Source organism: Psammomys obesus, unplaced genomic scaffold (genome assembly GCF_907164565.1).
Source record: "Psammomys obesus unplaced genomic scaffold, mPsaObe1.curated_primary_1811, whole genome shotgun sequence".
In the NCBI taxonomy this organism is placed as follows: domain Eukaryota; kingdom Metazoa; phylum Chordata; class Mammalia; order Rodentia; family Muridae; genus Psammomys; species Psammomys obesus.
In genome coordinates, this window is record NW_026592890.1 from 28138232 (window position 1) to 28164189 (window position 25958).

Genomic DNA, 25958 nt, shown 5'->3' on the forward strand with positions numbered 1-25958 from the left:
GACAATCCAAGTACAATTTTTTAATAAAGATAATTACAAAAGATGGAAAAATCAGCTCAGAAAGGCCAATTGCTTTTTTAATAGATCCTGTTTTGGACATAATAACACATCAATTTAAATACAATCACATAAAGCATGGTGGAAAAAAAAAAAGAAAATTTTGCTTCATAATTAGAAAAACTCACAATAAAACTTGCCAAGAAAAACAAAAACAAGCCATTTTGAAAATAAATACAGTCCATGCCAAAACAGTATAAAATGAAGCCAGTCCTCAAACAGCAAAGGTTTCTCTTCCCAGTATCGTCTCAATTTTCCAGAGGTTCCTAAAGTTGGGGAGTCAAATTCAGGGGTTGCTGAGTTGTTCTGATTTGGCTCTGTTGAAAGAGGTACAGTGAATTATTAAAAATAGCAGTCTCAGTTTAAGAGCACTGACCTAGCTACTGATCAAGTCTTGCAGATTCACACCAAGTAATTTCAGTGTTGGTTTTGAGCCATGGAAAACCTGAAATCTTCCAGTGGTTTTACAACTAAGCATTCCAAGCTATCCTTGCAAAGAGGGACACAACTGTGTGTGGCCAAGCATGCGTAGTTAAGCTTTTGACACAGAAGCTCACTCTTGAGCCCAGACTGACATTTTAAAACTCACTATGTAGCTCAGTCTGGATTGAAGTTAATGGCAATCCTCCAGTCTGAGCCTCTCCAGTATGCTCAGGTTACAGAATCAAGCCTTTTCACCTACACACATGCATTCTGATAATAAAATTCTCAAACACGCTTTCACTTAACCCAATGTTTCTTAAACTAGCGTGTCTCCCAACACCAAAATATTCCAAGCACAGAAATCTGAGCATCAAGAAAACAATGATCTCATATATGAACAGTGTAGGACATATGGGCCACACCCAGAACATCTCTTACAGTACAATGCCTTTAGGTTTAACTTACTATTTCTAGAGTATACATGGCTTCCCCACGCCTTGCCCCGCCCCAAACACATGTAGAGAGATAAGAAGCATCACTCACCCTTTGGTATCTGTTTTTTCACCACTATTGTCCTTGGATTTGTCTTCTTCCTTAACATCTAAAGACAAAAGAAAAAGATTAAAACCTATTCTGAAATATAAAACGTATATATTTTATCTTACAATAAAAACGGTGTGCTATGCAATTTCACTACACAGGAATTCCATCACTAGAAATGTCATGTTCGATTCTGAGCTCTGATGTCAGAGCTCACTGTCCACGTGATGATGTGCTCCCACCCTTTTTAGTTTTTGGTTCAAAAGCATCATAACAGGTACTGGGAAGAACTTCAGAGTACAGAGAAGTGTAGCACGGTCAGGAGCTGTTGGAGGGAAGGACACTGAAATGGTCCCAAAGTATGAACACACTCAGGAAAAAGGGAAGAGTATCTTCCCAAGAGTAGCTTAACAGACTTTGGGTCAAGGCGGCAGTGGTGAGACAGAAGGCGCTGAAGATGACATGTTTGTGCTGTACAAAGAACAAGTGATCCTAAAAGCAAGAAGAAGCTAAATCATTCTGTTTTCTGTATTTTCTCCTTTTCTTTTTTAACATTCATTCATTCATTCATTCATTCATTCATTCATTCATTCAGAGAGTGTGTACACAGGGCTTACTTGGCATGGCATCCACAAGGACGTCAGAAGACAACTAGCAGAAATGAGCTGTCTTCTGCTGGCATGTAGATCCTGGGGATCACATGGTATCAGGCTTGGCAGCAAGCACCTTTATCTGCTGAGCCACCCTGATGGTCCACAATAGTTAAATCCCATTGCTCTGTCCTTAAAAGTTTCAACTACCACTAAACTAAAGTTCCTAAGTTAATATAGTAATAAAAGTTTCCTGTCACAGTTGTACAGAGAATTTTCACTATATAAAATAAAGATATGATGCAGTGGCCTCCGATGAGGTGCAGGAAGATCAGCATTCTTGGGTAACACAGAACTTGCACTGATGTCATTGTTCTGACAAACATATGTGCCGACAATGACAATTTTGCTACATTTCAGTTTTTGGCTAATTTTGGCTAACTAAACTTTTATTGATAGCGCCAAAGGGGTGGTGGTTCTTATTCTTTAGGTTTTGACATACAGATTTTTTTATTTATTTATTTATTTATTTAGTCTAAAAGAGCATTAATTTTGTCTAATAGTAAGAGACACTTTCCTACTTGGAAGAAAGAGAAAATGCAGAAGGTATTTTAAAATGAAAGAAACTGAGTTGGCTGTGGTGGCATATTTCTGTAACCCAGCACTCAGGAGTCTGAGGAAGGAAAATGGCTTGAGTCCAAAGCCAGCACACTGCATAATCAAAGTATGCAGGCCTACGGAGTGAGGCCTGCCTCCATGATTAACACCCCAACTAAAACTGGCATCCTTGTCATTGTTAGTATGAGGAAGCATGTTGAAGAGACCATCTCCCATCCTTACCCCTACATAGTCCAGCACAATCAAACATGGAAGAGGTGCTAAAATGGCATACCTTTCTGAACACATTATGACATTAGAAACTACTGCTGCCCAGCTGCTAAGGCCCACCCTACCTTTCCTCAGTTTTACTTCCTTTAGTTCCTGGAGAGGCTTCATGTTTAAAGCACCTTTTTAAAGAATTATGGAGCTTAACTTCTTCTTTATTAAGTCAACTTTAAAACATTTAAAATTATCTCAGAATTTTAGCTGTGAACTAGATGGATTGCCATGTTCTAATCCCAGTGTACAGAAGAAGGACAAGACAGGAGGACCCCTGTGAGTTCAAGGCCATCTGAGCTACAGTAGACATGATGCAGTTCTGCTCCACGCCCAATGTTTGCACTACTCCGCCATCAGCGTTCTGCAAACGCATCTATTCTCCGACATGTCATGTCTACTATTTTTGTCTATGTTATTAAAAGGAAATAAAGTTTCTATATCACAAAGAAAATGTGAGCACAAACACTTCAAAAAACCTTAAACCAATTTTGAAAGCCCTGAACAAGCAAAGGAGAAGCTACCTACTGATCGTACCCACCCTGTGTGACTGCTGGATCTCCTAAAAGCTACAGTGCAGCTCTTGGGCAGAAACAATGAAATAGTCACCAAAACATAAACTGACCTGTCTTTTTGTCCTCTGCCTCCTTCTTGTCTTCTTCAATCCTAGCTTTCTTTGCTCCCTTCTTATGATCGGCAACATTTCTACGCCCTCCTTCACCTTCATCCTCAGAATCTGAAAATTCTTCATCGCAAGCTATCCGCTTGTCTGATGCTCGAACTGATACACAAAAGATTTTAATAAACTTGATAACAGCCACAGGTTCGTTAATCATTAATTAATCTACATATATAAGTAGTTAGCACATTCAACTCTGCCCACCGAACAAATGGAATACTTTTCCAATACATCAAGTGCCTACTTTCTGGACACAGCTATATCTGCATAGTCATACAAAATGAAACTGGTGATATTAATTCAGGCTCTGAGACATGAGGAAGCTAAATCTACACATAGTAGAAATGGAGACAAGGATCATCACAACACCTGCTGGGAAACATACTCTGTGCGCCTTCAATTTAAGTCTTATTTTGATACATCAGAAAAATGCCAAAATACATATCAAGGGCTTCCTTACTAGAAATTCTCTTGTCCGGGTCTTCTCCGTCCTCATCCCCACTGTCTTCGTGTACAGCATCTTCTGGAATAGCTTGCATCTGAACACCAGGTGCATGTGGTAACATGCGGAGATTTTCAAATAAACGCTGTCTAAATGACACAATTTATCAGAAAAATTCACTTAATATAAAGTTACTATTATGCACAGGAGAAACATTAAACAAAAATCATCTTTCATTTAGTTAAGCACTAAACAAAGCAGCATTTAAGCACCAATTCTTTGCATATATTAGCTATGTGAACCCACTGCACAAGAGCTATGTACTATTTTCACGCCCCGTTTGATGATGAGGAAACAAATGCACCTGTCCAAGGCCATACAACTAATCTATGGGAGAGAGAACATAACCCATACAAACGAGTGTTTCTGCATTCTACAGAGACAGAGCTTTAATAAGACGCTTCAGATAATGCAAACAAAGCACCTACTTTAATGGAAAGCAAGAAAGTGTAAAATTTAGTGCCCTTGGCAATTTAAAATGCACTTGAACTAATAAAAATGTTTCTATTTACAAAGGTTGTATATTTGTGTTAATATGGTACAGCAAAAACATCTGTATTCTTAAGATTTCAAATCCTTTTATTTAAACAAAGGAAATATCTGATGCATGCAGCTAACATAACTTCCTTTATTTGACCTTTTATAGCCTCCTAAAATTTCATTAAGATGAAATTATTTCTTACTTTATCTTTTCCATATATTCTGGAGTATTCTGGTTCGTCATGTTTGAAGGACTAATATGCAGTTTGAAGTCTGGTCCAAAATACTCAAAGTAATCATTATATGGCAACTCTATTAAAAACAATGAAAAGCAAGTTAACCATTGAAAGCTTAGTTTCCATATAAGCTCACAAACATAGTATAGATCTAAGTAGAGGACTATTTCCTGAGGAAAGCTTGAAAGCGAATACACCAGGAATGCACTCTCACATATTTGCAATCTACCCATCTTCTCATTAGATGAGATCACACACTCCAGGGTGTGGCGGCAGACTCTCACACTCACCTATTTCTACAGACTGGATGTTCTGGCAGATACTACAACTTAAGCACCTACCATTGGGGATCTCACAGTCAAGCGCAACTGCCGTCTCGTACGTCCAACACCGAGCAACGTTTCGGATTGTGTAGCCACCTCCACCAAGCATCAGCAATGGCAAGTTAAAAGTTTTTACAACTTCTACACATTTAGCATGACCTAAGACAAAGAAGAGTTGGGTAACAACAAAATATGTATTTTGTAGAAACTTAAAATTGGACCTTAAAAATTATAAATACAAACAATTTTACTCAACCAAAATAGGGTTTTTAGACAGCCAGAAGTGGCACATGCCAGCAAGGTGAGGTGGGTGGATCAGAGGAGGCTAGTCTAGACGACAAAAGCAGGCCAACCCACCGTGGGGCAGAGGATGAGGACGAGGACTGTATCCAACAAATAACTTATTGTATTAGTAGCCAAATAAGCACTCATGTATTTTACTGACATAGAAGACATGCATGTGAGATCACGTAAGGCAGAGAAAAATCATATCAATGAAACACTATACAAATCCTAAATTTTGTTTCTTCCCCAGATATATGTGGCTTAACTATGGAAGGCTATTTCGTAAAATTTGACCAGATTGTCGTTATGTGCTGGTATTATGGATAGCTTTTTTAAGGATTTATTTATTATGCATATACTATTCTGTCTGCATTTACACCTGTACACCAGAAGAGAACACCGGGTGTCATCATAAATGGTTGTGAGCCACCATGTGGTTGCTGGGATAATTTTTTTAACTTACTTAAGATTACAAACCTAATCTAGAAATAAGTTATGAGTTACCAGTAACTTCTAGTGCCATTATCATTCAAGTACATAATTCAGAAGAAAGAAAATCCTTCAATGATGACAACAGAAAATCATCTATGTATTTTTCCCCCATGCTTTCTTTTTATGGGTTTTAGCCTTAATTAAAAAAAAAAAAAAATTCCAATGCAGTGACTTTTACCCTTTACTGAGATGATGGCTAATATATGCATAGAAGTCATTTAGTTTCTGTGGCTGGTCAATTTCAGTGTGTGATTTTTCTTTTTCATACTGTTGTTTGTTTTTGCAACTTTTAAAAATAACAAAATGGCACAAAGGAAAAAAAATCCCAATTACCTAAGAAGACTTTATTTATAGTATTTAATTAACTGTTTTCTTCATGTAATTGTCAACCAGACATCTACCAGAACAAGTGTTTCTTGGAGAAGACCATACGGGCATTTGTAAGGACGGAAGCTAGTTTACAGACTACAAGGAAAGAGAGCAGGCAAAACGAGCATCCTCCTTTCTACCACCCCACAGCAGGCAAAAACTATTACAAAGGGATTTTGTAAAATGAGGGCTAGAACCTGTAAAAGGAAGCACAGAAAAGAACACAAGAACATAATTAAGGAGGGGCGAGCTGGGCAGCAGTTGGCTGCCCGACTTCATTAGGTCTGAGAGAAATGTAGCTGAAACCACTCGCAGAATCGTAGTCTAAGTCAGAAAAGGGAATTGCAAATAGTCTTATATGCTTTACACAAATGAACTTCTGCTTGCTGAAATACAATACAGATGTACTGTAGAGCCCAATGCAGTTTATAATGAAAGTTGCTACTTTTAAATACAGACAGACTTTCAGTTACAGAAGGAATACTGACAGTGTACTCTAGAACCAGTTATCGCTCATTTTAGAGTAAAGGTGCCTAGCATCTAAAAGGAAGGGAATTTCAGACTGACCACTTCGGGAAATTCATATCCGCTTTCAAACAGTAGACGGTTATTAATACATTTGGGTCGACAACATGAAGGTGCCGTTAGGTGAATGCTGACCTACAGGGAAGTGAGTAACTAATTTTGTGTCGCACAATTCAATACAAAGCAGGTTAACAGTGTAAGCACAGTCCTAAGGTTGGTCTGCAAGGAACAATCCTAAGTAGCTGCTAATGTCTACGTTTAGTTATTGTAAAAGTTCTATACGAGAATTCAAACCAAGAAGTCAACTTGTCACCTGAAGGTTCACACAGAAAAAGACTACACACAATGTAAAAAAAAGAAAGTAATACATGCCATGTGCATGCTAAGTCAAAGGTAATGATCCAAACATTACCTTTATTAACTTATGAAGGTTTATTCTTTAAATAGACTTATTTTATATTTTGAGACAGGGTCTCACTATAAAGCCTTGGCTGGCGTGAAGCTTGCTATATAGACCTGGCTAGACGCCACTTGCCCTTGCCTCTGCTGTCCCAATGTTGGGTTTAAAAGCATGTGCTGGACACTCCACTATGATTCATTCTAATACTCTAGAAGTTCATTCCATAAAGGTGACTTAAGACTTTTACTTAGCATTTTGACTTTAGCACTTCATAAGGACTTAACAATTAGGGCAGCACCACTGATGAAGATACATAAGAATGTGTCCGCCATCTGTTAGGTAGCAACTGAGAAGGAAATGGAGGGCAAACATAATAAAAAAGAAGCAGAAAGCACTATGTCCCATTAGACTCATGAGGACACTTAGTCCAAGAAGGAGAAGATCAGAAGATCAGAAAGTGACACAGACCCTGCAAAAGCTGAGCAGAATATATTTAGAAATTCAGTTTAGTTATGAGCAAAGAGAAAACTAAGCAAGCAAGAAATTAAAAAAAGAAAGTGAGTCGTGCAAGTAGAGAAGACTGCTAAGACAAAAAACACTGGTGATGTTAAGAAATGAACACCCAACCCAAAATCTTATGGGCCAGGATATGATAAAGGAGCGTGCATGCTAGAATAAAGTGAGGCAAGCCGAATCCTCATCTTCTGTGACAGCAAACGATTCCATCAGACAACCAGGTATGGGTTTTCTGAAAAAAAGCCTGACAGGACTGAAAAAAACACAGACAACTCCTGTCCTAGTTGGCACGGCAACAAACTAACTATTCATGGATAAATATAGCAACCCAGAAAAGACTTATGGGGAACAAGATTACCTAGTCAGCCTCATACCCCCAAAAAACAAAACAAAACAAAAAAACAGTTAAAATCCACTAAAAATACAAGTATAGAAGTACACAGCTTGACATCAAATTGGCCAGCAAAATATAACAATGAGAAATTAATATATATATTTTAAATGTTTATGTTGTATGCAACATGCATGTCTGGTGGTATAAATCAGAAGAGGGTACTAGATCCCCTGGAGTTACATTTGTAACTGGCTGGAAATCAAACCCAGGCCAGTCCTCTGCAAAAGGAACAAGTGTTTTTAATCGTGTCTACAGCCCTCAACCATGAGAACGTTTATGGGAAGTTCTTGGGAAGGAGAGAAACTATTTATGGATGAACTTGATTAGCCTTGGAATGCTTACCCTTGACAGTTAGATTGAAGCAACCGAGCCTGTCTCCAGACAGGGAGTCTGCGCCACACTGCAGCACCACAGCGCTAGGCTGGTACATCTCCATCACTTTAGAGATTATCTAGCCACAGAAGACAACACATTAGTATATAAGGATATTTTACAAAATCTGTTCTGTTTCTGAAAGCAGTACTTACAGGTTTAAAAATCTGTCCATATGATTCATCATCTATACCATCTCTCATGGGAAAATTGACAGCATAGTATTTTCCTTTTCCAGCACCAATATCCTGAAGCACAGAAATGGATTTTAAGAGATTATTTTTTAAGAAAAAGCCTTACATGTTTTGAAATGATCAAAAAACATAACACACAATTTTGGAAAAGGAAATACAAAATAAGCAAGCGCATGTTCCAATATCTGTAGAAGTACTTTTTAAGCTCTAAGGCAATTTTTAAAAGTGATATACAGTTAACACAAATAGAACACAAGTCTTATAGTCTGCTGGTGAAATGACCCAACAGGCAAAGCCCACTGAGTCAGATCCCGAGTCTGATGCTCAGGATCTCCCCACATGGCATTTGCAAGTTATCCTTTAACATGGCACATTTATGCCCCTCCCAAGCACACAAAATAAAACTTCTTATAAACCCCAGTTTGATGAGGCATGGGACAATTTTACAGGATGTAAAGGCAGACCCTACTAACTTCATCGTTCTTGAACTGAGGGGAGAGCTATGACCCAGACCCACAGGCAGGAATCCCCAGGGCCAGCACCTCCAACTGCATTGAAGCCACCACACCCATCACACCACTTTGGAACCACATGCAGTCCTGTGAACACAACCCCAGGTAGGGACCCCAAAATCAGTCTTCCACACAACCTACCAACACACCCTGGGACCATGTGGTAGGCTATGCCCTTGATCCTGAAAAAAGACCCTGCTTGGACTCTCCCAACCCACCACCACCTCAAGACTGTGTGATATCCTGTAGCCCACATCCATAGCACTGTCCATTCCCACTATGAGACCAGCCCCTGCTACCCACGGACAACTTGTAGTGCCTGGAGAGACCACCAAACCTTTTAAGGTTCATAAGGAAGTACTATGCCTAGCTGAGTTGAGACCTTTTGAAACACCTCATTCCTACATAACAGAGTAATCAAAACTGAACACCAAGGACCATTCAGCTGACATACAATCTGGAAATCATAACAGTGAATAATGATCCAAACAATTGCTCAACTAAGGTGAGGCCATATCTCCATCAAGAAATGCCAGATGCCTTGGTCTCACCACAAATACACAAACGAAATGAATAATCAAAGTAAGGCAAGACCACAGATCTACATTAAGAAACAGCTGATAACACAATTCCAGATGCCTCAGTCCCACCACAAAAACACTCACAAAATGAATAAGACAATTTACCCTCAAGTCTCCGGTTCCAGGAAAGTATTCCCCGTATTTATGGAATGAAACAGTCATCACGCGATCTGTTGTATAAAAGGCTTCTTCAACACCATCACCATGATGGATGTCTATGTCAATATACAAGACTCTCTGATGATACCTGAAAGAAAAGCAAAAGTCAGCAGAATGTAGAAACTGGTTCTTGATCTTAGGAAGAATGTTCAAGCATTCTTATCCCACAGTCATCCTAAGGGCATCCTGACCCCAGAACATCCAGTCTCCTTTGAGCAACCAAGACAATCTAGTACTCTGAGGCCTACACCCTCTTCTGTACACTTTAAAAACAGCCATATATTTCTATATATATTCATAACTCATTTATGCCAATTACTGCATTAGAAAATTTCAACACTGCTCAGCTTGGTGGTGCCGGCTTTTAATCCTAGCCCTTGGGAGACACAGGCAGGCAGACCTGGCCTGGTCTCCAGAGCAAATTCTAGGACAGCCAGGACTATACAGAAAAACCAAAACCCAAAAGGTGGAGGCAGGCCAGGAGATAGATGGCTCACTGGTTGGCAACACTGGCGGCTTCAATTCCCAGCAACTACATGGCAGTTTACAACTGTCTGTAACTGCAATTCCAGGGTATCCTACACACTCACAGATATACACGGAGGCAAAAGACCAATGCTCATAAATAAAAATAAATCAATAAAAAAAAAGAAAAATTCAGCATTATAAAATAACCCGGGGGCAACTGTGGCCTAACTAGTCCTGTTAGTATTTTTTATTCTTTTAAACAGCCTTATCTCAAAAACCTACCTGCCTCTGAAGAGCTAGAAATAGGTATGCCACCACTGTCCCAGTTTTCAATGGTTCAAAAATAAAATCAAACCAAGAATATCTTATAACATATGGAAGTTATGTGACAGTCAAATGTCCATGTCCATAAAAACTGTTTACAGCAACATGACATTTATTTATTTACACGTTCTCTATGGCATCCTTTGTCCTGTGATTGTGAGAGATCACTTCACTCCACTGATGCTCTGTACACTACAAATCAGTCACAGCAACAACTTAAGTGCACTTTTGGAGTCACTCCACCATAGAAGGACACAGCATTAGTTCCTTACGTATGCCAAATGCCAAAAGGAGAAAACTGTGTGTACACACACACACACACACACACACACACACACACGTATATATACGCGTATATGTATATAACCCCTGGATGCTGGAAAGTCAGCCTAGTGGTTAAGGGCACTGGCTGATCTTCCAGAAGATTGGGGTAAAATTCCCAGCACCCACATGTTGGCTCAAAACCATCTCTTAACTCCAGTTCCTGGTGACCTACTGCCCTCTTCTGGCCTCCACAGCCACTGCACATACATGGTGCAGACATACATGCAGGCAAAATGTCAATACACAAAAAAATAAAATCTAAAAACAAAATTAATTCATGGTTTACAGCTGTAAAATGACTGCCTTGTCACGGCAGCTGACTAAAACCATTGTTTATTTATTATCCAAAGATGTCATAGCTGTGCTAATACAATGTAAGCCTAAATCAAACCAGACACTCATCATGCTCTCAAAACACAGAAGCAACACTGAGAACAACCTATGAAAATTGCAAATGGTGGGCTTCATCATAGCAGAATTTCTTCAAAGTTTAAAAAAAGAATCATGAAGTTTTCAAGTGGCCAATGTGCTAGAGGAGCAAGGAAAGCTGCTTCCCAAACCAATGAAATCATGTTCCGTTTTCCAGGTGAAGTAAAGTACAGGCCAATCGAGCTTACTCAAGACTGAGCTTCAAAAGACAAAGAACAGCAAACTGTTCAGAGTTAATCAAGCCAATTAAAGATGATTTAAGTATTTGTTGGTTTTGGTGAGTCAAAGACATGCTATGCCGACGACTTTCAGTTGCTACTTATTTAAGCTGTCAGTACCACATTTTAACCGCTGGACGGTACATGTGGAGCCAGAACGCTAAGTCTACAAATAACAAATTCAGAAAAATCAGAGATACAATCACCTAAAATATTACAGCCAACAGTGGAAAATAATCTAACTGTATAAATCTCCAAATTCTATATCCCTTCCTGCTCTCTCAAATAGCAGTTAAAGATGAATTCCAAAACTTCAACACTCAGGCATACGTGTGTATCTCTAAGTAGGGAACACAGTTATTGGACGACGGAGCTGTGGTCAGCCAGGCTCACTAAGAGGGTAGAGACACTCCTTTAACACAGGTTTCAAAGTTTTGCCTTCAGGTCAGCGTCAGCATTCACACTCTAGGCCTAGCGGCCACTTTTATTAATCAAACTAATGCAAGCCCAAATTCACAACGAGCACTTCCGGCCAGCTTGGACACCTGTGCTCACTTCTTGCTCTCTGCAGAGCCACAGGTACTTCATTTCCGCGGGAGACTGAGCATCTATTTAGTATGATCTTGATATTCCTTAAAATCCATTTTATATCAATTAAGAGATCTGATCACAGGGAGCGGCAGTTTGAATTAGCTTACTTTAGTAATTCGAGGATGGCAAGCACGATATCGTTAACATAGCAGAATCCTGATGCTTCTGACTTCTTGGCATGATGTAACCCTCCAGCCCAGTTGACAGCCATGTCAGTTTGTTGCCGGTTTAACTTCACAGCCCCAGCTAAGGAGCGACAAAGCAAAATAAAACAAAGCTTTAGTGCCATTCGACTTCTGCTTTAGAGAAAAGCTCTAAGATCACGTTTGAACCTGACTGCTCAGGGTACTTACCAACCGAGCCACCGGTTGAGAGCTGACAAAACTCAAAGAGCCCATCAAATACCGGACAATCTTCCCCAACATTAACTGTGGAAAACAAATTTCATTAAGGTCAACCCATGTAAATCATTATAGGCTTTTTTTTTATTACAAATATGTTTGTTTTGGGCAATCATAGGGCATACCTTTCATGGTAGTAATATAATATTTGTAACTGTAAGATATAACTCAATATAATTAAACTGCTATGTGTGGAATTCCATTACAAAATCTTATGAGGATAAAAATGTGCGAAGTATCTCTACCCAACCAACCACCAACAACTACAAAAATCAAAAGCCTATTGACAGAAAAATAAACATAAATCTGGTATCAGAGTTTTAAAATTAAGTAGCTTTCTAACTCCTCACTCACACACAAGACCCCTAACTTTGAAGCGTTTCTTAGTATCAAGGAAATATTAACAGATTTTTCCTCCTGTGGCTAAAATTGATTTTAGAGGATGCTAAGACTTAAACAATTTCACAGAACAAAGACATAAAAGAAGACGCTGTAGAAGATGTGTATAATCCGTTTTGAGGTACTCGTAACGCCCCAAATGACAGCCTCTTCCAGAAGAGGACAAATATTCTACAAATCTACAAATTACAGGGACTATAAAGAATCAGTTTTAGCTTTTGGTTACTCAAATATCATGCTTTAATATGAGTCAGCATTATAAAGGTTTTAGACAAATCCTGTCTTTTCTCCAAGGGCCACACACAATTCACTGTGAAAATCCCAAATTAAACAAAACAAAACAAAAAACAACAACTCTGTAGATGAATATTATCTGTCCTTTTACAGCCTTAAATCAATCAAATGGGCTAATCTATAGTAGAGAAACATGACGAAAAATGAAGTTCTATGAACTTGGGAAATTCTTATTGTCATCATTGAAGTCTACCTCTCACTGAGGAAATGGGCTCCAGCATTAAGCTTCAAAGGATAGCATTCCGCATGTTTTAGAAATTGCGGTAATATTTAATTCATTACCAGTATTTGTCATTAAAAGAATACTTTCACCTATAGATGGAAACATGTTAGGATATATTCAAAATATACAAAACACTTCACTGACATCCCAACAAGGGGAAACAGTCTTCACATCACAGGGCAATGTAACTGATGCATGCAAATAAGACAAAAACCGCAGCAGTGTTAATACGGGAGGCAGAAGCAGCTGGATCTCTCTCTCAAGTTCAAGGCCAGCCTGGTCTGCATTAGCAAGCTCCAGGTCTATTACAGTTACAAAAATCTTAAAAAAAAATAAATAAATAAAATAAAATAAGCTTTTCCTTTGTAAAAGAAAGTGATCTACCTGACAATCCCAAAGGTATCATGGGAGGAAAATGAAAGTAAAAGACCAAACCAGCATTCATATAGGTGTTTTTTCTAATGTAAAATTAAGATTGGTCCAATGACCTGAATTAATAATTACATTAATATTTTAAACTACTAAAAATACCTATTCAGGCAACTCTACATATAAGCCTTGAAATGACTCATTTAATTCACCACTAGTAAAATACGTTATTTACAACGTACATCTCTGCATCTGCTTACTGTACTCAGACATGTTATCTGGTCTTATTGATCGCAGAAATTTGATATACTCATCACTGTGGTATTTTGTCATTTCTTCAGCAGTGGCTTTATGAGGCCTCTGAAAAGAAAAATGGCAGGATGTTGGAATTTTTAGTTGTTAATTCAGAACCATCAAATGGTATGTACAGTTCCCAGTCAGCATCTTCAAATGAACTAGATCCACCTGAGTAACGCGGACTACAAAGCTAATCCAAACTCATCCACTCCGGACAGCAGTACGCCCCTCTATGGCTGAGGCCACTCTTGTTTAGCAGATTGATCACATGTTCAGACTCTTTCCCATCACACCCTTGCTGCGCTCTACCCACTGATTTGCATCAATGTTTTCTGAGAACATCAGCTTAAGGTCCTCCTTGGGCTTCTTTTATTCCAGTTTTTGTTCTGAAAAGCTCAATTTCACTTATGACAGACTTCTTCCCCAAGCCTCCCACTTCTCTAAAACATCTTTATCTGGAAATTCATATAACACTTCCTAGCCCTATTAACTGTTTTAAGCCCTCTTCTCTTCAGTAGTTAAGCATTATCCTACTTTATACATTTTATATACACCACTGCCCTTTTTATGCAGACTCTTAAGGTGGCTGTGTACCTTATACTACTGTTTACTGAACTGGCTATCATCAGTATTTGATATATAGGATAACCACATAAATATTTGTAAGATCAATTTTCCCCAAACTCTTGCAATAGTCCAGGCCAGTTCTTTTCTCTTTAAAAACCACACTGTATTTACTTATTTCTGGAGATGTGTGTGTCACTGTGCCCATAAGGAACAGAAGACAACCTGAGGGAATTTGGTCTCTATTTTCACCATGGGAATGCTGAGGAATGCACACAGGTCACCAGGCGTGGTGGCAAGCACCCTTGTCCTATTAAGTTCCCTGACCAACTCCAAGTCAATTTTTTTTTAACAGCACAGGCAATTCAACAGCATTGCCACATAAATATTTGGTATGTTGGACAAAGCTATTCTTCAGAAACACAGGCTAAGACCAGAGGTGTTTCAAATGACTAAAGAGGGACGGGACAATTACTCCTATACCTTACGCTTTCTCTGATGAATTAAACCAAAAAATCTGCCTTCTTCCACATCTTTTCATTTACTACATGCATAGCCGACAGCTGCATACGAAGAGCTTGCAAATACTAGCTTAAAAAGCAGGGCCAGAGGAGTACTTACATATATTTCCATTTTTCGGTATAAGCCATAATTTAGCAGCAAATTATGAGTCATCCGGATTCTATGAGGCTTCATGGGATGACCCTGGCCATAATAATAATTTCCAATATCACCTAAAAGAGAAAAGATGCTCATTAAACAATGCAGACACGTGTGTCTGTGTATGTCTGCCCATCTGTGAGTGTCCCTGTCTGTATGTTTGATATTAAAAGATTTATCATTTAAAGAGTTGTTAAAAATCAGATTACCTTCTGATATTCAAATTACATCAGAGATCTAATATACCATGCAGATTTATACATGCTGAAGACGCACTTTCTCTGTAAAAGGAGAAAGTTTTTCAGACTTTTAGTTCTCTAATTTTACCACTTTGGTTTTTTAAAATGAAACTCATTTTTTAGCAGGGTTTTGTTATTTTTTAAATTTAAATACATAAAATGTATTCTTGTAGTCTGGGGTATGATCTAATTTTTTCACCTAGTATTGTTTCTTGCCTCACTTACTGGCACGGTGCAGAAATCTCTTAAGAGTTGAACTGGTGTTATGAGAGTGTTTAGAAGTTCAGTGTCAATAAGAGGAGACTCAAGGCATTTTTTCAGGGTAATAATGACAGTCTTGTCTTCATTTCTCAGGACTAAATAGTTGTGGTTCGTCTATTAAAATATCTTAGATGCCAATGTCTTAAAACAACATTTAAAATAATGCCAAAATCTGATCTTTAGCAACAAAATACTTTTAGGCAAGGTTTTACTACTTATCATAAAATGCTGACAAGGAAAAGCTTGTCAACAAGCTTTGAAAAACTATGTATTACTGTTAAGGCAAAGACACTATTTTTACTTTGTGTGTCCCAGTGCTTGGCTGCATGTACATCAGCAGACCACATAATACACTTGGTGTCTGTGGCGGTCAGTAGGAGTCAGATCTCCCGCAACCGTAGTTACATACGGCTGAAAGCTGCTTTGTGGGTGCTGAGAACAAAACCTGGGACTTCTACAAGAGCTGCAAGTGCTCTTAACTCCTGAGCTATCTCTCCAGCACTATAAGAGATACTTTTTACAACAGCCTTATCAAGCATGAGAAATCAGTATTACCACTGCTGTTTAAATAAAACACTCAAAAATGTGTTAGGAAAGCAGAGCTGATTTTAACAGTCTGCAAATATTACCATTTCAGCACAGATTTATACAATAAATGCTAGGTGCCAAATCCCATATACCTGCCCTTAAAATGACAAAGCTTAAACTTTGAGTGGTAGTGCACATCTTTAGTTTAGTACTTAGGGAAACAGAAAGAGTTGGGGAAGCAGAAAAAGGGGAATCTCTGTAAGATCAAGGCCAGCCTGATCTACTTACAGAATTCCACAAAAGCCAGAGCTACATCCGCAAGACCCTCTCTCAAAAACAAACACCTCCCTTTCAGAATCTTCCCCAATAATACCTTTTCATTTGTACAGTAGAAAAAAAAATGTAGAAAGTTTTGTATTTTCTGCTTGACAATACCCCAAGAAACATTTGCTTTTCCCCCACTTGAGACAAAGTTCTCCTTATATAGCTCAGGTAGCCACTGAATTGATGATCCTTCAGAGTCCACTGGCTTTTGTCATCAGACCCAGCTGAACATTCATGTTTACATAGTATGTCTTCTAGTTGTAAGGTGTAGTACCTCCAGTTTATTTAACACAAGCTAAATTCTGAAGATGATTTACAAATACAGGGCCACTTAGAATGCTAGCCAGCTTTTCAAAGGTGAATGAAAACAGCAGCGCCAAGAAACAATATATCCCGTTAACCTTTGTAGAAAAAAAAATTTAAAGCAATTTTAATTTAAATATATTTTGATCATATTCTTCCCCTACCCAAGGTCCTTCCAGATGTTCTCCCTACCCAGCCAACTTTAAGTTTTAGTGTTTGGAAAAAATACAAAGCGACAGCAAGAACATTTATCTAGTACTTAGTGTTAGTTTTTATCTTTTCAACTCTAGGGCATGCTAACATTTTATAATCATGGAGAAGCACCCTATACAAGCATGTTAAGTAAGGTAGCTAGTCACACTACTAGCAGATAGGAGTTACATTCAGATCCAGGAAGGACAGATCACAGGCAGTAAATATTCTTTTGTACTGTCACTGGCAGAGCAATGGAAGAGTCACAAGGAAGTAACAGCAGGGCCAAGGCTAATGAGAGGAGAATATGGGATAAATAAATGCTTTTAATCAAAGCATGGCCTTTGTTACTTTAAAGAATATCAACAAAGTAAATGACCTTCCTAATTTATGAAAGTAATTAACTTGTAACTACGAGGGCCTCAGATATATACTAATATATACACCTTTCAACAAACTTGCCATTATTTTGATGCCCTTATTCTTACTAAGAATATTCACTTAGCCTAAAAGATACATTCAAAGGACAGCCAAGCCACAGATGATGATTTTTTTTTTTTTTTTCAAAATCTCTCCAAAGTCAGTGGTGGAACATTTCTCTAGCGTGTACAGCCTTTGGTTTAATTCTTTAGCACAGAAGGGCAGAGCAGGTGGGGATGGAGGAGGGAAGGAGAGGGAATGTAGGGCAATATGGAAGTAGGGCTTCTAACTAGGGAGGAGGAAGGAGATAAGTACAGGACAAGGGAGGAGGATAAAGCGGCAGTAAGGATGTCTCAAGGAATCAAAAGCAATCATACTACTGTCCTAAAATACCTATAATACACACAAGTCAGTGTATAAATACACACACGCTCCCTCCAAGAGCCATTATCCATAAACAACAACAACAACAAACCAACACCAGGCTTGAGAAATCCTCTTTTGAGTTGTTGGTCAGGGTCTTCTCCAAGAAACTCCCCAAACACCTTACAGGCTACTAAGCTTGGTTGCCCTCTAGAGGTGGAAGAAAACTGCCTAACGCTGAAGACACCCTGCAGGCTACTAAGCTTGGTTGCCCTCTAGAGGTGGAAGAAAACTGCCTAACGCTGAAGACACCCTGCACTTCAGATGGAGAGACTCCTGAGCTGGACCTGACCGGAAAGCCTCCTCCTTCTTGAGACTACCTGATCCTTGATCCTTCACGTTACTAAAAGGAATTGTGTAAGCTTCCAGGAGAGAAGCAACCAAAAGTCTCACCCAGCTATGACACCCACGAATCACAGTAGCCGCCACCATCGCACCATAAATGTGCTGTAGTGGCATTCATAAATTTGCTGTAACCATGAGTTTACTAGTTAGACTTAAGACCTATTCAGCGAGAGAAATCACACCTGGTACTAGAAACCTAGCCAACTCCCTAGTTCTACTGAAGCCATGGATATTGGAATAGAATTACAATTGCTATTTTACTAAACCAGCATAATTGCTATCTACATTCTAATCTATCTATCTATCTATCTATCTATCTATCTATCTATCTACCTACCTACCTACCTATCTCTATCTACATTCTATCTGTCTGTCTATCTATCTATCTATCTATCGATCGATCTGTCTATCTATCTATCTATCTATCTATCTATCTATCTATCTATCTATCTCTATCTACATTCTATCTATCTATCTATCTATCTATCTATCTCTATCTACTATCTATCTATCTATCTATCTATCTATCTATCTATCTATCTATCTATCTATCTATCTATCTATCTATCTATCTCTATCTACATTTGTCCTTATACACAGGTGTAGTCCTCATCCCGCATCAAGAAAACTTCTTTTTGTAGCACAGACCATTACAGACAACCACAACCAACTGGAATGCAGAATTGTGTAGCCCAGCACCAACTGATACATCAACAACACAAACCCTGCACCTGTGACTCAGGGATCACTGGAGAAGACAGAGCGCAAAGATTTTAAGAGCTAGAAGAATTGAGTCTGCGTCTTCTAGAAATGTCACCAACATAATTGGCTACAAACGCCCTGAACAAGAACATCAATAGGCATGCTAATGTAGATGAAGGAACACTCAGGAGGTGAGGCCTCCTGACAAAGCCTAGACAAAGAAATGCAGGCAACTAAGTCATGAGAGCAGGACAAATAGTCTTCCCCAGGGAAGGGCAAACCAACTGGTTCTCTAATACCACATGGTCATCCCTGACAACATACAAGTAACATTATACAGGCTGAACAGGCTGTATTTCTATACTTAGGATTATACAATATATATGAATATAATTATACGTGTATATATATACATAAAGAATTCAAGAAAACAGAGGTCATGAATTTAGAAGAGAGCAAGTGAAAGGCTATACAGGAGGGTTTGGAGGGAAGAAAGAGAAGAAAAGATGTAATCAATATTATAGTCTCAAAAAGAAACAAAAAGAAGCATTTTGTGGGTGTGGCAGTGAACACTATAGCACCAGCGCTCTCTGAGGGCGGGTGATTCTTGGAGGAGTAGAGGAGGGAGAACAACCATTGCTAATACTTCCTGCTCTGCATGAGTTCTACATATGGCTATTCTGTAGACAACTACTTCTCAATAAAGACCTGCTCCTTTCTTAAGAAAATGTTTTTTGAACTGATCCTTCAAAATTTTTCTTTAATGTGTATTGGGTTGTTTTGCCAGTATCTATGTCTGTGCGAGGTGCCCACGGAGGGCAGAAGGCACTAGATCCCCTGGGACTGGAGTTACAGACCATCTGTGTGCTGGGAATCAGACCCAGGTCCCCTGAAAGAGCAGCCACTCCTGAGCCATCTAGCCGCCCCCTTCTTTTCTCAATTTCATGTACCCATGGTCTTTGTCAGTTACATAATTTGAGCATTTTAGATGTATTTCATTTTTGTTCAATGTTTACCAATCAAGAGCATACAGAAAAATTCAAGATAAAAATATGTAATGTATTAAAATTGGGGCAACCGTCTATAATCAAATGTACTTCTGAAGCAAAAATATGCAACTATCATAGTAAATGGAATAAAGGTAATGAACTGGAATGATATTAATTCAGGATAAGCCTTTGATTCCAAATGAGTGAACAAAAAACTCATAATTTTCAGATCATTGTGAATTTCAGAACTGTGAAATGTACTTTCACCCTGTACGTAGATAAACTGTCAAAAAACAAGAATAAAATGACTACTATATGCTGTTTTTGTCTACCATACAGTGGTTCTGCAGAAGGTTTTAACACCGCTAGCCCATTCTTTGACACATTCTGAGTCTGGGTCTCCACAATACTGTGTTCCTCCATTTTGTTCCTTCCCTAAGCCCACTTTCTCCAAACCCCTTTAAAATCTCAGTTTCCTTACTTCCCTCATCGATCTAACAAGTCAAGAGCCTGCCACGGGCCAGGCAGGCAGGCAGGCAGGCAGGCACTAACCTAGGTGTCCAAGTATTCCAGAGGTGATGGCTCTATCCTATTTCTCAGCAACAATTCCTGGGTGCTGTGTCTCTCCATACCATCTCCTTCAGCACTCAATGACTTACCACTTATCAGCTGAGAAATACAAATTCACTAGCTACTTTTCCTCTCTGGCTTTTAGGTAACTTTTCTACGTTATTTTCATTTGATCTAAATAAAGATCTCAAATACATAATGGCCAACACACAGCCCTTGATTGGTCTATACAGTCTCAATGTACAGTCTCAGGCTCACCTCATACTCACTCCAGGAATGACCATTCCCCAGCTCTAACTCCACCCACACCATCACTAAGTTCATTTTTTTTCTATAAGCCACTCTCAAATGTACCCTTTCTATCTAAAAAACAACTATTTCATAGTATATAGACAAATATGTATTTGGTGCTTGTTTCCTTACCTACATTCTACTCACCAATTCTCTTAAGAGAGTGGCCTCCACTTGAAACACTTCAGGACACTCCCTAAATAAGTCAAGATCTCTTTCTACCCAGTTGGCTGTGCCTGGCCCTCTGTGGCCAAGCCCAGCATCCCTTGCTCCCTGTGTCTTCCCTGGCTCTCCTTTCTCTTTGGTATGACACATTCCAAGGACTTGGGCTTTGCAGTGTCTCAGGGAGGACTTTTTAAAGATTGGTGTGTTTTCTTCCTTGAGATGACTGTCTGGTCACTCCACCAAGGGTCCCCTTTCGCACTCTATTACAAACATCCGTTTTCTTCGTAAGTAATCTCTGTATATACGGCATACAGCAGGGACTTAAAACAGGTCATGTTTCTGAACCCAAAACTGATTTCATGTCCAAGTACAAACCACCAAAACAAAGTGAGACTGACTAGACAAACATCATTGGAGTAGAACTTCAATCTAACGTCATCACGTTTCATTTTGCTAACAGAAGAATTTTTGCTCTTCTTTACAACTCCAATGTTCAGAAGAACTTGCTAACATTTAATTTTGTTAAGGAAAAGAAACAATTATTGAGCCAGGTGTGGTGACAGAGGCAGGTAGGCAGGGGATCTCTGTAAATTCGAGGCTAGTCTGGTCTACAAAGCAAGTCCAGGATAGCCAAGGTTACAGAGAAATCCTGTCTTGAGAAACAAAACAAACGAATGAACGAAAGAAAGAGACAGAAAGGAAGGAAAGAAAGAATGAAAGAGAGAGACAGAAAGGAAGGAAAGAAAGAATGAAAGAGAGACAGGAAGAAAGGAAGGAAGGAGGGAAGGAAGGAAGGAAGGAAGGAAGGAAGGAAGGAAAAGGAAGAAAGAAAGAAAGAAAGAAAGAAAGAAAGAAAGAAAGAAAGAAAGAAAGAAAGAAGCAAACAAACGATTATTTATAGATTTTTGGGAGGCAGAACAAAACTCTGCACAAAAAAAAGCTTTGGATTCCAGGTACTAGTCTTTCCTTAGACATTAAAACAAGAACCAACGTGGGAAGGAAAGTGATAGTCTGAACGAGTATTCACCTGCCTTCATCTGTAAGAAGCAGAGCACACCCACATCCTTTCTTCAACAATTCAAAGCCCAAGTTTAGAAACTGTCCTTATGGCTGGAGAGATAGCTCAGAGGTTAAGAGCACCGACTGCCCTTCCAATAAAGGTCATGGGTTCAATTCCCAGCAACCACATGGTGGCTCACAACCATCTATAGTGATATCTGGTGCCCTCTTCTGGCATGAAGGTGTACATGCAGACACAACAATGTATGCATAATAAATCTTAAAGAAAGGAACTGTCCTTATGAAACTTTTGTTCTTAGGAGAAAGAGAAAAAACTTGGGCCATAGAAGTGACAGACAAAAATAAAATTAAAAAAAAATTGAAAAAAGAAAAGATGGTAATTGAGAACCAAGGAAAGCCTCTCTGATAGGGTGAAATGTGAGAGAAGCCAAGGATGGAGAATTCTGTGGGGATTATCATCAAGCATATTTAAATGCTATTTAAATGTGTAAGGAACATCAGTATTCACAGACTGCTGCAATAGCTCATTAGTACGCATCTATAACCAAAAAACCAATTATCCATTTTGTGGACAGTAAAGCAGTAAAAACTCATGCAACTGTACAAAAAAACAAAACAAAACAATAACAACAAAACTACCTAGCAAAAGACACTGACAACACCATTTTAAATAACAATAAAATAAATCTGACAACAGTTAGCTTCTCTGTAGAATTCTTGTATCAGCCCCATTAAACCTAAAGACAGGATGCCCACGGTTACAGAATTTGCTTCTTCACTCCTTTCCTTTCTTCGTTCCTTCTACTTCCTCTACCAATCAAGTTAAACCAGCTAACTCAGGCTCAAGCCCCATTACAACTCCACCCACTGTCCTCCCCCAACCCCTCTGTGCATCTGAAAGTCCTATGCTTTTCTGTACAAAAGTTACTTTACTTGCACCCTTTGTTCACAATTTAATAAAGACAATTAAAAATCACTGCTGCTTTTATAAACTAACAAGAATAGGGTTTTGGTAATGAAGATAATTTCTGTAGTCTAGCACGCTATCATCACATGTTAATTAGCATAATTATGACATCAATTTAATAATCTCAAATTTGTTAGCTTCCTCCCAAATGCAAATATTCAGAATGAAAACAGTCCACTCTAAAAACTTGTCAAGTAAGAACCACAGACCGACATGCCAGCAGATTTCCACCATCAGTTACACAGCTGGTTGCTTATAACTAGGCAGAGCAGTTGCGCGGGCATAATTCAAAAAACCACATGATTAGAAAATGCCTCCATCCATCCATCCACCTCTGTGACCAGTGCCCATCCCATCCCTCAACAAAGGCTCACCGCACACATGAACCCAGGAACAAAGAGCTGAACAGAGAATGTCTGGTTCTACATCAGGCCTGGTGAAAGTTACAAGTGGCTTAGAGTCCATCACTGACAACAGAGCTGACAGCTGAAGAGATTGAGCATAGGAGTTTAACTTGGCTCTATCCTCTAACAAGAGCAAGCATTGAGTTTAGAAAGGCTGTTATTATAACTTTTCACATGAATTTACAGGGCTACACCCTTTCCAATAAATCAGAATACAGGACAGGGGTTTCCCATGAATCCAACTTCACAATGCAATTCACACTTAAACTGACGGTGTTCTCCCATTCTGCCCTCCACGACGGTGTGATTCAAACAAATTTATTCAATACATATCTAGTCCTCTAAACAGCTTTTTAAGCCAAACCATGGCGGCACATGCCTTTAATTCCAGGACTTGGGCGGCAGAGGAAGGTGGATCTCTGTGAGTTAGAGGCTAGCCTGGTCTACAAGTGAGTTCCGCAACAGCCACGGCAAAATAGTCTCAAAAACAAAAACGAAAAGCAATTTAAAAGCCTTTTCAATTTTGTCCTAGCTTTCTGTAAGGTTTTTGATTTTCTAGCCAGTGACAGAAGTGGCTATTTTATTATTAAATGATCCTGTCAAACCAAGAAAACACACGACTATTTTCAAGTTAGAGTCGGTTTCATTCAGCCTGGTTCTCTGGGTGCTAATCTACCTCTCCAAGACACTGTGACTTCAATACACCAAATATAGAAAACAGCTCCCAACTTCGTATTGGGACTTTCAGGCCAATGAGGCTAGTTCTGTCAAATTTCCTTACTCTTTTCTCAAGAACTATCTTGAGTGTCTTATATTAAGAGTTGTTTCCGGGCGAAATATGTCCATTTAGTGAGACCAGCAAGCAGCTCAGCCAACAGAACTCGGAGACTATTTGCTGCTCGTACATACTGCAAATTAGAGAACCCTTATAATCATCTTGTGCCATTCATTGCATTGTGAGCTCAGCCCTACCCGTTTGGAATATTTAGTCCATTTCTCAAAGTTTCCGGCAGCGGGGACCCCACCACACTGCAAGAGACTTCCTAAGCAGGATGCCCAAGCTCTCTCCTAAACCCCAGAGTGGGGTTTAATTGCAGATCGAACAAAGAGCAACAAAGAAGTGGGTGGTAACAATCTCCCGCAGGGGCATGCCAGGACCCATCAAGCAGGAACAACTCTAGGCTTCCCTCCCTCCTCTTACTACTCCCCCACAGGCCTACCTATCCCCAACTCAAAACCCCTTAATCGCCACCGACCAAGTGAAGCCCTACGATCCGAACCCTGAGAAAGTGGCGCTGGCAGAACCCAGCGAACAAAGGCGAGGGATGGAGTCCACGCAAAAACACGACCGAGACGGCGCCGCTCTGCGAACTTGGCCCCCGGCCAGCAGGAACTCCTCCGCAGCCCCACCCGGGCGGTGGGGTCCGGGGTGAGGCTGGCAGCGGAGAGCAGACAGATCTCGGGCGAGAAGGGGGACCCTGCAAGCGGGGGAGGGGACAGGGACGCGGGGCGGAGCTTCGGGCCGCCGGCTTTGTGCAGTCAAGCCCGGGGTACCGACGGGGGTTCTCTGGGGAGGGACGGAGGGGGAGCCGGTCCGAGGCAGTGCACTCCCGTGCCCGCGCGGGCCCGAGCGGAGGACCCGAGACGAGCGAGGGCGGGCGTCCTCGGGACACGACCGCTCGGGTAGGCCGAGTCCGTGTCCCCGCGGGCGGCCACCCTACGCACCCCGAGCCGCCCGTCCGCCCCGCCGCAGGGCCCCCCGGGGCCACTCACCGTCATAGTAGTAGCACACTTTCTTCTTGCCGCCTCCCTGACTGTACGCCATGGGCTCGGGCCACCGCCTCCCGGCTGCGACTCCTCCTCCGGCTGCTCCCGCCCGCCGCGGCCCGGCGGCCAGACAAGAGGGGCTGATGGGGACGGCGGGCGCGGCGGCCGGGGGGAGCAAGGGTGGCCCGGAGAGGGACGGGAGCGGGGGCCGGGAGGACCCGAGAGCGCAGAGCCGGGTGGCAGCGGCGCCGACGCGCGACACTCGGCGGGGGAGTCCCCGGTGCGGCTGGGCTGGGAGGTGGGCGCGACCACTGCGGCAGCACCGGCGGGGGGAGCTCGCGGCTGCGCGCGGAGGAAGGACGGGCCCAGAGCGGGCGTCGCCGACCGGGGCGGGAGCACCGCGCGTTGTCACGGATCCCGAGCGGACCCGAGGTGCCAGCAGGCGGACCTTGACCCCGGTGCTCCGAGTCCCGGACGCGCAGCCCGCGGGTCTCCCCCCCGCAGACCTGCGCGCACTGGTTGCGCCTGGGCCGAGCCTGCGCACTCGGAGGCTGCTCAAACGTCTCCCGGGCAGTCTGGACCCCTCCGCCTGGGCCCACGCCGCTCCCCTCCCCCACCGCCGCGACGCTCGCCGGCCCGAGCCCGCCACGTGCCGCCGGGACCCCAAGGGGAGTCGTCTGGAGAGCTCCCCAGGGCTGCAGTGCCGCCCCGGGGCTACCTGGTGGTCGGATATTCCCACGGGTTCCAATTCGTGTCTGCCCTCCTCCCGCATCAGCTCCTGGTAACTCTTCTTGAGTTACTGCCTTAGAGACGTTAATGGCAGACTGTCCCTCCTGGATTCAGTAAGCATTTGTTGGGCTCTCAGCATCGAGACTTGCTGATAACAGACACTTAATTTGAAAGCTGTCAAAGGTGCTGGGATGTTCGTGCCGTGTCCTTTTCCCCATAGACGTGGGCAAATGAAGGAGTGTAGTGTTGTCAA

The 25958-nt window shown here is 41.0% G+C and overlaps 1 protein-coding gene across 1 annotated transcript; it reads right to left on the reverse strand.

Annotated features, from left to right (window-relative positions):
* On the reverse strand, positions 1–25257 carry Hdac2 (histone deacetylase 2). The gene is made up of 14 exons (XM_055616150.1): positions 24983–25257; positions 15028–15140; positions 13788–13905; positions 12213–12287; positions 11967–12105; positions 9452–9593; positions 8215–8307; positions 8030–8138; positions 4725–4865; positions 4351–4459; positions 3626–3756; positions 3112–3267; positions 1024–1081; positions 1–374 (listed from the first exon to the last, which is right to left on the reverse strand). The coding sequence occupies exons 1-14, from the start codon at positions 25032–25034 to the stop codon at positions 344–346; spliced, it is 1467 nt and encodes a 488-aa protein (XP_055472125.1). The 5' UTR covers positions 25035–25257; the 3' UTR covers positions 1–343.
* Between the last annotated feature and the right edge of the window lie 701 nt (positions 25258–25958).